Here is a 12,786-nt window from a genome sequence, read left to right as displayed (position 1 = left end):
CTCTATATATGGCAGGGTTATATTAGTTACCTTCAAATCCATAGAATTATTCCAGAATCTATAGAATCTTGAAAGATGACCTCAAATGGTCCTTTCGTTGTTTCCCCATTATAAGTTCCCCTTTTTTTCTTAATTTGTGGGACTTGGGCATCGCTGGCTGGCCAGCATTGATAGTCTATTCCTGTTTGCCCTTGAGAAGGTGGTGGTGAGCTGCCTTCTTGAACCGCTGCAGTCGATCTGCTGTGGCTTGACCCACAATGTCGGTAAGGAGGGAATTCCAGGATTTTGACCCAACAACTGTGAAGGAATGGCAGTATATTTCCAAGTCAGAGTGGTGAGTGGCTTGGAGGGGAACTTGCAGGAGGTGGTGTTCCCAAGTACCTGCTGCCCTTGTCCTACGAGATGGAAGTAGTTGTAGGTTTGGAACGTGCTATCAAAGGATCTTTGGTGAATTTCTGCAGTGCATCCTGTAGACAGTACACACTGCTTTTACTGAGTGCTGGTGGCGGATGGATTGCATGCTTGTAGATGTGGTGCCAATCAAGCGAGTTGCTTTGTCCTGGCTGGTATCAAGCTTTTTAAGTGTTGTTGGAACTGCATTCATCCAGGCAAATGGGGAGTATTCCATCACACTCCCGACTTGTGCCTTGTCAATGGTGGATAGATTTTTGGACACAGAGGAGTTGCTTGCCACAGCATCCCTAGTCCCTGACCTGCTCTTGTAGCCACTGTGTTTATGTGGTGAGTCCAGTTGAGTTTCTGGTCAATGGTAACCCCCAAGAATGTTGACAGTGAGGGATTTGGTGATGGTAATACAGTTGAATGTCAAGTGGTGGTTAGAGTGTCACTTACTGGTGATGGTCATTATCTGGTACAGAAGAACCTCAAATATCTGAATATCTATTATTCAAATATCGGATTATCCGAAGGGATCTCAAGGTCTCAATAGAAACAATACGTCAAAGAACTATTTCAACCCTGAACGCGGCTTTTGTTTACAGGTACAGTTATTAAAAACGAACTCTGCTCACTGAAATGTTACCGAGAACAGTCCTGGACAGTCCAGGGACCATCTCCAAATGACTGATCTCCCACCCTTTCACTCTGCCCCCTCTATGGATACAGGACCAACCTGTCCTTGTGAGACAGTCTATCCATCCCAGAAAGTAGTCGAGCTAACCTTCTTTGATCTGCTTCTATTTAAATTATTATTTGTTCGTAAGTAAGGAGATCAAAACTACACAGTACTCCAGACATAGTGTCACCAGTGCCCTGTGCAGCTGCACTAACATTTCACTACTTTATACTTTTATTCCATTTGCTTTCCAAATCACTTGCTGCGTCTTCATATCAGCTTTTTGTGATTCGTGTACCAGAATCTCCACATACCTCTGTATCATAGTGTTCTGCCATTAAATAATATATTGGTTTTCTCTTTTTACTGTTCATTCATACCTGGCATAGAGGAAGATGGTTGTGGTTGTTGGAGGTCAGTCATTTCCAGGCTGGGACATCTCAGCAGAAGTTCCTCAGGGTAGTGCCCTGGGCCCAACCATCTTCAGCTGCTTCATCATTGACCTCTATTATAAGATTATAAGTATGAATGTGCAATCATTGGTGAACAATGTTCAGCACCATTCACAACACCTCAGATACCGAAGTAGTCCAAGTTCAAATGCAACAAGATCTGGACAATATCCAGGCTTGAGCTGACAAATGGCAAGTAACATGTGTCACACACATGCTAGGCAATGACCATCTCCAATTAGAGACAAGCTAACCACATCCCCATGACACTCAATGATGTTACCATCATTGAATTCCCCACTGGGGGTTACCATTGACCAAAAACTCAACTTGACTCCATACATAGTGGCTACAAGAGCAGGTCAGAGGCTAGGAATATTGTGGCAAGTAACTGATCCTCTGACTCTTCAAAGCCTGTCCGCCATCCACAAGGCACAAGCCAGGAGTGTGATGGAATACACCCCACTTTCCCGAATAGGTGCAGCTTCAACAACACTCAAGAAGACCGGCACCATCCAGGACAAAGCAACCCAAATGAATGGCACCACATCCACAAGCATCCACTCCATCCATTACCGACATTGAGTAGCAGCAGTGTATACTATCTACAAGATGCACTGCAGAAATTCGCCAAAGTTTCTTACACAGCTCCTTCCATCTGGAAGAACAAGGGCAGCAGGCACATGGAAACACCACCACCTGCAAGTTTCCCTTCAAGTCACTTATCTATCTGACTTGAAAACATATCATCATTCCTTTACTGTCGCTGGGCTAAAACCATGGAATTCGCCCCCTAGCAACATTGTGGGTCGACCTAAAGTACATGGACTGCAGCAGTTGAAGAGGCAGCTCACCACCTTCTCAAGGGCAACTGGAAATGGACAATAAATGCAGTCTAGCCAGTTATGCCCAAATCCCATGAGTGAATAAATTTTTTTAAAAGTAACCAAGCATATATTTTACAATATTCTGCATGATGTTTAATGTTTGGCTGATCTATTAGTCTATCTGTTTTCCCTTTGTGACCTCTTGATAATTCACTTTTCTACCTGTCTTTGTGCAGTGCCTTCATCCAAGTCATTGATATAGATTGCAAATTTTTGAGACTCAAGCATTGATCCCTGGCCCACTCACAACAGCTTGCCAACTCCACTTATCCCTCATGCTCTGCCTTCTGTTAGTGAACTCATCCTCTATCACTGCTCATATTGTTACCCCTTTATGACAATATTATGGCTTTAAGAAGTGTATTTTATCCTGGATTTTTGTCATGAAGAAAGATTGAGAGAGAGGTCTACTCAGAACCACTAGGGTAAACCTTTTTTTTTAAAAGTTGGAACAATAGAAGCAACCTGAAAGGGTGGGGTCAAACTCCCACAGAACCAGGATTTTTAGTTTCAATTTTTCAGTAGCAGCTGCTGGGGTCTTGAGGCTGGATGTGGAAGCTGTTTTTCCTCTGTCAGTTACAGCTAAAAGCTGGGGGTTCTCCTGTTAGAAATGCATGTGAGACAAAATCTGTTATACTGAATTTGCCTTTTGCCAAGGGTATGTTTGTGGGATAAAATCAATGAGGTAAAAACAATGACTGCAGATGCTGGAAATCAGATTCGGGATTAGTGGTGCTGGAAGAGCACAGCAGTTCAGGCAGCATCCAAGTAGCTTCGAAATCGACGTTTTGTTTGCCCGAAACGTCGATTTTGAAGCTACTTGGATGCTGCCTGAACTGCTGTGCTCTTCCAGGACCACTAATCCAGAATATGTTTGTGGGAATGTTATTGTATTGAATAGTTACTGTTTAGTAGCTAAATAATCTATTACTCTGTTAAGTTTTCCAATGGAGTTAATGATTCCAATTCTTCTTTTTGTATTTTAACTATAGTATATGAATAAAGTGTTTTTGCTTCAAATCTGGTAGTTTGACCAAACATATTGCATCTAGAACTCAACATCTGGCACTTGCCTACAAAATAAGAAAAAGTTAGGGGTCTAGGCTATCATAATATATTTTGGGGGTGGGGGGGGTTTGGTCTGACCCATCTTACACCACAAGCCTTTATTTATTTTGTGTAGTAACCTTTTGTTGGGGCATCTTATCCAAGCATAGCGCATTTTCAAGTTCCCTGTTATATACTTTTCTTGTTACTTTCTCAAAGGAATTAGTCAAATGTGATTTACTTTTCAAACATAAACCATTTGGCAAGTTTTGAGAAGATTTGTAGCTCAGGTTGAGGTTCTGAATGTAGGTTTGCTCGCTGAGCTGGAAGGTTCATTTCCAGATGTTTCATTATCCTACTAGGTAACATCTTCAGTGGGCCTTGGGTGAAGCAAAGGTACAAGTTCCTGCTTTCTGTTTATATGTTTGGGTTTCTTTGGGTTGATGATGGTATTTCCTGTGATGAAATCACTTCCTGTTCCTTTTCTCAGGGGATGGTAGATCTATTATGGACATCCATAAACCATGTTGTCTCTGCCTGGTTGTAATACAATTTTTAAAATGTCGTTCGCTTTTACCTCCATGTAGTTTTTCCATTTGACAGATGTTTAAGCTAACTAATTTTATGTTTACTGCTTCCTTTCTCCTTTCTTGAATGGAGGTGTTACAGTCGCAATTTTCCAAACTACTTTCCAATGTATCTGTATCTCGACAGCTACTTCATATCAGACTCTAGGATTCAGGTTGTCATATGCAGGGGGCTTATCAGCCTTTGTTTCTGATATTTTTTCCCATATAATTTGTGGTTGTTTAAGTTCCTTCCTCCCTATAACCTCTTGATTTTCAAGTATTCTTAAGATGCTTTTTGTGTCTTCTATAATGAAGACAGACACAAAATGCCTAATCTTGTCCTTTGTTTCCATTATTTATTTCTTAGTCTGATCCTCTGTGGGACCAAAGTTCACTGCTGCTGCTCCTTTCCTTTTTATATACTTATAGAAACACACCATTATTTTTAATAATTCTGTCAAGCTTTCTCTTCGACTCTAATGTCTTCCTGATTATTGTTAATTACGTTTTTGCTGGTTTTTAAGTTCTGTCCAATCTTCTGACCTACCAATAAACTTTGCAATATGTAATGCTTTAAATTTAATACTGTCCTCCACTCCTTATTTAGTCATAGTGCATAATTCTCTTGGAGTCTTTCTTTGTCAATAGAACATATCTTGACTGAGAATTATGAAATATTCCCTTAAATGTCTAACACTGCTTCTCTACTGACCTATCCTTTAACCTGTTTTCTGAGTTCACTTCAGCCACGTTCTTGTGCCCTTTATAGTTGCCTTTATTTAAGATTAAGACACTAGTCTTAGATCTACACTTCTCACTTTCAAACTCTGTGTGAAATTCTGTCACGTTATGATCACTTGCTTAGAGGCTCAATTACTATGAGATCTCATCGCATACTGCAAGGTCTAAAGTTGCCTGCTTCCTGATTGACTGTGTTTTACATTCTTACTTTCTCTTGGGGAAACAAAACTGTCACAAGTACACTCTATGAATTTATAAACCTTTCTTTGCCAATCTGATTATGAAGATTAAGATTGCCAGTTATTATTACCATATCTTGAAAACCTGTAATACTCTACCCAATGGTGTAATTACGTAGTTACTGCCTATAAACCACGCCCACAAGTCATTTGTTTGCTATTTCTTATCTCTACCCAAACTGACTGTATAATGTGATTTAGTGAACAATGGTCATCTCTCACTATTGGACTAATGCCATCCTTAATTAGCCTAAAGAAACATGCTCCTTAGTTACCAAGCAGATGAAAATTTATTTATTTATGCATTTGTTTGAAACTGTAGGGCATTGCTTTGTACATAAAATTCTGAAAGACATGACCTACAACAATTAACAAATGTTCCAATTTCTTAACAGGTGGGTAGAAGTTTTTCAAGAAGCTACTGTGTTATAATCCTCCTAAAACAGACACTACAGTAGGGAAGGACTTAAAGAAGCAAATCCCTGAAAAATATACTACACTGAGATGCTAAAGTATGGGGTTGATGTTTCAAAAAGATTGAATAAAAATATTCACCTACACACCTTAATCTCCTGTGACTAACAGTTTACCTTGAATATCAGATTGAACTGCAAAGATTCTGCACTAGCCACAAAAGCTGTCTGCGTGTGCTCAGATGTTGTCTGAAAAAGGCCCCAAAGAAGAAAAGTTGATCAAAGTCATTGACTAATTTAATTGCTTTGTGATGACAGTGAAAGCAAGAATTAATCAAGGTCTATTCTTTCAGTCTGGCTATTTTCTCAAACAAAAAATTTCCAAGGTGATGTATTTCTGTGCTACATTTCTCAAGTGCAATTGTATGGTTTCATTGCAAAACTGTGAAAATCACATTATTATTGATGTAAAGGCCTATCTTGATCTCTCCAGTTTAATCACAGGTTATTGAACTGATATTTTCTATCTCTTGAAGACCTCCATATTCAGAAGTGATTTGTGAATACCTCTAATTTCCAATGAGGTAAATTCAGTACCTGATTTGACACGCTGCTTTGTAGACCACAAAGGTCAAGTTTGTGCAGATATAGTTGATTTTATCGGGAGTCAGAAATTGCCTGAATATCTATGCTATAGAGAAAGAAAGAAATAGATATGATTCTACTCATCACTGCCCAGGAACTGGAATAGAGAGTACCTATCTGGACACCAGATAAAGACATTGGTAATGATTGTGAAGCCAGGCAGTTGGAGAGAGACTAAATTCCTGAAACAACCGAATGATTCCCTGAAGGACTGCTAGGGCCTGTCTGTGCAGCTACGTCAAGAAAGAGCTGCTGCTTCGGAAAAAGGAAGAGAAGAAAATTGGACAAACAGTTGCTATTTGGTTCATGACTTCTGAACTTTGAGATACAAAGTAATTTGGTAGCCTGACACTACTGTATATATAAACAAACTCAGCTGGGATATTTTTGGAAGTAAGTAGTCTTTGATGATTCCAATATTCTTGCCTTATTTTCACTGCATTAATATCAATACCAGATGGTTTTCATGTTTTTCCAGGTTTATCAGAATGTGCATTTATATTTTTCAAAATGTTATGGTGGGAACAGGGCTGTTAAGTACTGCCCAATTTTCCAGTATATTTTAACTTTATTGTTTTTATTTAATGATTAGCTTTTGTAAAAAACATTGAAGACAAGATAGTTTGGCAAGAATTTATACATGCAGGCATGAGCTAGATTTGTGTATTTATTTAACTATTGTAATAAGCATCTATGGTTCTTCATGGAGCACAACAGACATCACGTAGAATTCAAAGTGCAAATTAATGTAAAAATATGCCTGTTCTTCCAGTACAAACTTTTTATAAGTGTGTAGAAAGTTGAATGTAAATTAGCATTTGGGATAAATATGGCCTGGTGAATCTAAATTTTTCACACCATGTAGGGTTTGTCTCAATTGATGAGGGAAACATTTTCCTATTTAAAAAAAACTGCAAAATGCTGAAGCTGTATATTCATTGGTAACCAGACATATCTTTCAAAAGGCCAGATATAAAATTGCTTACTTCCAATTTCACAAGTAATGCTACAATTTGCCTGAATCACTTTGGATTATAGATTTCACTTCTGAAAGATTCAGAATTCTACTTGAGACTTCAGTCAGTATGAAGGCTGCTGCTTTGATGGAGATGCCTGCTTTTCGTTGAGACATTAAATTGAAGCTCCTGACTGTTTAGGTGGATTAAAAGTAAATTTTGTAGCATTGCTTTGAAGAAGATCTGGCAAATGCTGGTCCATCAGACACCAACACTAAATGATAAATTATTTGGTCATTCATCTCTTTAAGGGTCAATGAAACTATTTGTGTGAATTGTATTTGTGTATATTAAGATCTATATCTGTTACTGAGGGTATGATTAAGCACAATTTAAAGTCAAACTCTTTAAAAGCAATTTCTGGATATTGACCTTGACTAGAAATGCATTGATTGATTGTTTTGTGTGAAGAATCTGCTGATACCAGTTATAAACTTGCCTTTTACTAGTTTGCATCAATGTCCACTACAGTTTAAATCTACCTTTTCTACAATTTTGTTTTTGATTTGTCTCTGTGAAGTGCCTTAGGACATTTTTCTACATTAAAGGTGCTATATAAATGCAAGTGTTATTTACTGTCTTAAATAGCTCTGTAAAACCACATTCTCAGTCAGCTCCTTTCAAAGTGGAACATGAGATTTCGTCAGTATTCTAGTGTAACCAGGAATCTTTTTTTGAAATTGCCTCCATTCTTTGTGTTTCTGGCCAATATTGTGAGGACTGACCACAGTCTATTAAAGATTGACATTTTTCAGTCTTCTATATAAAATTGTTCTCTATACAATTCCATATTGTTTAATAATTTCACACAATTTTACAGTACAGAAGGAATCTATTTAGCTTATTTGCAACTCAATGATGCTGATTATAACTCTGCAAAATCTGAGAGCACTGAGACTGATGATCAGAGAATTGATTTCTTGAGCTGTACTGTTGTCCAAATAATAATGGTGACAATACAAATAATATATTTTTTTCAATTTTCAGAATGGAGGGGAAATGCATTTCCACATTAGACCTTTGTATTCTTCTTGTAAATCACAGCACAATTCCAGGAATCAGTACTGCTCTTCTATTTGCCGTTATATATTCACGTGGGCCTAGGACAAACTTGCACGAACAATAGTAGCATTAAAGTTTGCAACATTTAAGCTGCTATATAACTGCAAGAATCACCTGCAAAAGCTTCCTGCTTCCATAGTGTTGTCCCTGTACCTTCTAAGAATTGCCTCCTATTCCTTAACTACATGATGTTCCTAGATAGCAATATTGAAAAATATAACCTTGGTTTCAAAATGTATAGTGACAAGATACTGCTACACATCATCTTTCTTAAGCCCTCCACTTTCTAAATGTCAGACAAACAGAATTTACTTTGATTGAATCATGGTAAGACCAAAGCCATTGTCCTTGATACTTGCAACTCTATTCCCTCGCCACTGACTCAATTTCTTGCTTTCAACTGTCTGATAATGAGGTAGACTGCTTACAACCTTGATGTCATATCTGCCCTCAAGATGCACTGACCCAACATTGTCAGACACACCCACTTGCACCTCCATAACATTGCCCAACTCTGCCTCGTCACTGAAACCCTCATCCATGCCTCAACTATTCCAAAGCACCTCTGGCTGCTCTCCCAGCTGCACCCTCCATAAACATAAGGTCATCTAAAATTGGGCTGCTTATAACCTAACTTGCACTAAGTCTCATTTATCCCATCATCCCTGTGCTTAGTGCTAAAGCTAATAACAGCACATTTTAGAATGTTCATCTTTGGTTTCAAATTCTTCCTTGCATTCCCTTCAGTGTTCTCTGTAACCTTCACCAGCCTTTTGTTCCTCCAAGAAATCTGTGTTCCTTCGATTCTGATCTCTTGCAATCAGTTTTTAATTATTCCAGCACTAATGGCCCATATCTTTTGGTTGCTGATACCTAAGAACTGGAATTCCCTCCATGCTGCTCTCCCTCATTAAACTCTATAAGAAACTCTTTAAACGTAACTTTTGATCATCTGCCCTAATAACCCCTTTGTGGTGAGAGTCATGTTTTGTTTTATAATCCTTCCTGGATGCATCTTTTGATGTTACAATATGTTTAAAGTGCTATATATACATGTGCTTTGTTGTATATAAGCACATTGTGTCATCCTTGTTGCTGTTATTTAGACAAGTTAAATTTGACCTAGGACCTTGCAGTGTTTGATGCTGACCCTGGTGCTTGAAATATTTGAAATGTTCTATAATTGATACCCTAAACTTATTAAAACAAATTGAGACGGAAGCATCAAAACCTTCATTTTAAATATACTTGTTCAGTCAACTTGCCAGCTCAGTGAATATACCCACAATTGCATACTTATGTACAAACTCGAAACTGGGATAGTGTGCAACTATCTTTTGGTGTAAAATGAAATCTGGCAGTTTCTGCTCATGCCATCATCACTAGACTTCACTTTACACTAATCTGCCTGTTTTTAACAAAGGTTTGTGGTATGAACAACGTTTTATTAATTCCTAACTTATGGGCATTAATGGAAAGATATGGGTTCATTGTCCTTCGCTATTCGTCTTGGGAAGTAATGGCAGATGTTATAGCAGTTTGATACACCTGAGCTGCTTGTTAAACTACTTGCAGAAATCCAGCATGTTAGTGTAGGACTAGGGTCACATAGACCTGATCAGTTGGGGATAGCAGGTCTCCTTTTTTCAAGAAGCAACTTGAATGTTTTACAACACTCCAACAGCTTTTCATGGTCACGTTTATTGATATCAGCTGTTTATTTCAAACAATTCAAATCTTACAACTGTTATTGTGCGATTTGGACTTGTTTTCTGGATTTGTATCCTGGCCTCATAAATTAACAGGTCAGTAATATAACCACTGCAATACTCGAAGGATCCACTTTTCACTGCAAACATTTATACTGTGTGTATCAAGGTTCAACATTTTTGATATACTCTGCTGCCCAACAGGCTTTTCTGTTAAAAATGTGTAAATGCTCTGAATAATGTGTACCAAAACAGATACATCTGTCTTTATATTCTCAAATGGCAGGAGTTTATGGGTAAAATTGAGGACACTGTACAGAGGCTCATCCCCAAGAAGAGAAAGATTATCTGGGGAGGGATTAGACAGCCATGGCTGACAAAGGAAGTCAGGAAATCTATCAAAGAAAAAGAGAGATCCTATAAAGTAGCCAAGAGCACTGGTAAATCAGAAGATTGGGAAGGCTACAAAAACAAACAGAGGATAACAAAGAGAGAAATAATGAAGGAGAGGATCAAATATGAAGGTAGGCTAGCCAGTAATATTAGAAATGAAAGTAAAAGTTTCTTTCAATACATAAGAAACAACCGACAGGCAAAAGTAGACATTGGACCGCTTCAAACTGATGCTGGAAGGCTAGTGATGGGAGATAAGGAAGTAGCAAGAGAACTTAATAAGTACTTTGCATCAGTCTTCACAGTGGAAGACATGAGTAATATCCCAACAATTAAAGGGAGTCAGGGGGCTGAGTTGAGTATGGTTGCCATTACAAAAGAGAAAGTACTAGAAAAGCTAAAAGGTCTTAAAATTGATAAATCTCCTGGCCCCAATGAGCTACATCCTAGAGTTCTGAGGGAGGTGGCTGAGGAAATAGCGGAGGCGTTGGTTGAGATCTTTCAAAGTCACTGGAGTCAGGGAAAGTCCCGGATGATTGGAAGATCGCTGTTGTAACCTCCTTGTTCAAGAAAGGATCAAGACAAAAGATGGAAAATTATAGGCCAATTAGCCTAACCTCGGTTGTTGGTAAAATTCTAGAATCCATCATTAAGGATGAGGTTTCTAAATTCTTGGAAGAACAGGGTCGGATTAGAACAAGTCAACATGGATTTAGTAAGGGGAGGTCGTGCCTGACAAACCTGTTGGAGTTCTTTGAAGAGGTGACAAGTACGTTAGACCAGGGAAACCCAGTGGATGTGGTCTATCTAGACTTCCAAAAGGCCTTTGATAAGGTGCCACATGGGAGGCTGCTGAGCAAGGTGAGGGCCCATGGTGATCAAGGTGAGCTACTGGTATGGATTGAGGATTGGCTCTCTGACAGAAGGCAGAGAGTTGGGATAAAAGGTTCTTTTTTGGAATGGCAGCTGGTGACAAGCGGTGTCCCGCAGGGTTCGGTGTTGGGGCCACAGCTGTTCATATTATATATTAATGATCTGGATGAAGGGACTGGGGGCATTCTAGCGAAGTTTGCCGATGATACAAAGTTAGGTGGACAGCCAAGTAGTATTGAGGAAGTGGGGAGGCTGCAGAAGGATCTAGACAGTTTGGAAGAGTGGTCCAAGAAATGGCTGATGGAATTCAATGTGAGCAAATGCAAGGTCTTGCACTTTGGAAAAAAGAATACAAGCATGGACTACTTTCTAAACGGTGAGAAAATTCGTAAAGCCAAAGTACAGAGGGATCTGGGAGTGCTAGTCAAGGATTCTCTTAAGGTAAACATGCAGGTTGAGTCCGTGATTAAGAAAGCGAATGCAATGTTATCAATTATCTCGAGGGTTGGAATATAAATGCACCGTTGTGTTACTGAGACTTTATAAAGCTCTGGTTAAGCCCCATTTGGAGTAATGTGTCCAGTTTTGGTCCCCACACCTCAGGAAGGACATACTGGCACTGGAACGTGTCCAGCGGCGATTCACACGGATGATCCCTGGAATGGTAGGTCTAACATATGAGGAACGGCTGAGGATCCTGGGATTGTATTCATTGGAGTTTAGAAGATTAAGGGGAGATCTAATAGAAACTTAAAAGATAATACATGGCTTGGAGAGGGTGGACGCTAGGAAATTGTTTCCGTTAGGCGAGGAGACTAGGACCAGTGGACACAGCCTTAGGATTAGAGGGGGTAAATTCAGAACAGAAATGCGGAGTCATTTCTTCAGCCAGAGAGTGGTGGGCCTGTGGAATTCATTGCTGCAGAGTGCAGTGGAGGCTGGGACGCTAAATGTCTTCAAGGCAGAAATTGATAAATTCTTGATGTCACAAGGAATTAAGGGCTATGGGGAGAATGCGGGTAAGTGGAGTTGAAATGCCCATCAGCCATGATTGAATGGCGGAGTGGACTCGATGAGCTGAATGGCCTTACTTCCACTCCTATGTCTTATGGTCTTATCTGTGCTTCTCATTGCCTGTTCTTTTCCCATTGGCCAATAAATGTTCTCTCTTTAATATTTAATTTGATGAGTTCACAGAATCATAACAGTATAGAAGAGGCCCGCTCAAAGCAACACTAAATCCACACAAGTCAGACCTTTCAGCACTAGGCCCCCACACCCTTGAATGTTATGACATTTTAAGTAATTATCATAAAGTACTTTTTAAAGGGTATGAGGTTTTCCCACCTCAAATATCCTCCCAGGCAAGTGAATTCCAGATTATTACCACTCTCTGGGTGAAAAACTGTTGCCTCAAATTCCTTCTAAAATTCCTGCCTTTCACCTTAAAATTATGCTGCCTTTGATGAAGCAAAACAGGTGATTTTTATGTCCATGTCCCTCATAATCTTACACACCTCCATCAGGTTCCCCCCTCAATCTCTACTCCAGAAAAAAACCCCTAAACGTGTCCAGTCTTTATTCACAGTAAAGGCACTTCATCCCTGGCAACATCCTAGTGATTCTCCTTTGCAACCTCTCCAGTCCAATCACATTCTTCCGACA

The 12,786-nt window shown here is 39.3% G+C and overlaps 1 protein-coding gene across 1 annotated transcript in view; it reads left to right on the top strand.

Annotated features, from left to right (window-relative positions):
- fgd6 (FYVE, RhoGEF and PH domain containing 6) overlaps nucleotides 1–7,649 on the top strand; it is a 143,686-nt gene extending 136,037 nt beyond the window's left edge. The window contains exon 21 of the mRNA XM_072562384.1: nucleotides 5,406–7,649. Coding sequence (XP_072418485.1) covers nucleotides 5,406–5,442 — 37 coding nt within the window. The 3' untranslated portion in view covers nucleotides 5,443–7,649. The remainder of the gene's footprint in view (nucleotides 1–5,405) is intronic.
- Nucleotides 7,650–12,786: the final 5,137 nt, after the last annotated feature.

Source organism: Chiloscyllium punctatum, chromosome 44 (genome assembly GCF_047496795.1).
Source record: "Chiloscyllium punctatum isolate Juve2018m chromosome 44, sChiPun1.3, whole genome shotgun sequence".
Taxonomy (NCBI): Eukaryota; Metazoa; Chordata; class Chondrichthyes; order Orectolobiformes; family Hemiscylliidae; genus Chiloscyllium; species Chiloscyllium punctatum.
Note: the sequence above shows the minus strand (reverse complement) of the source record. Positions and strands in the feature narration are given on the sequence as shown.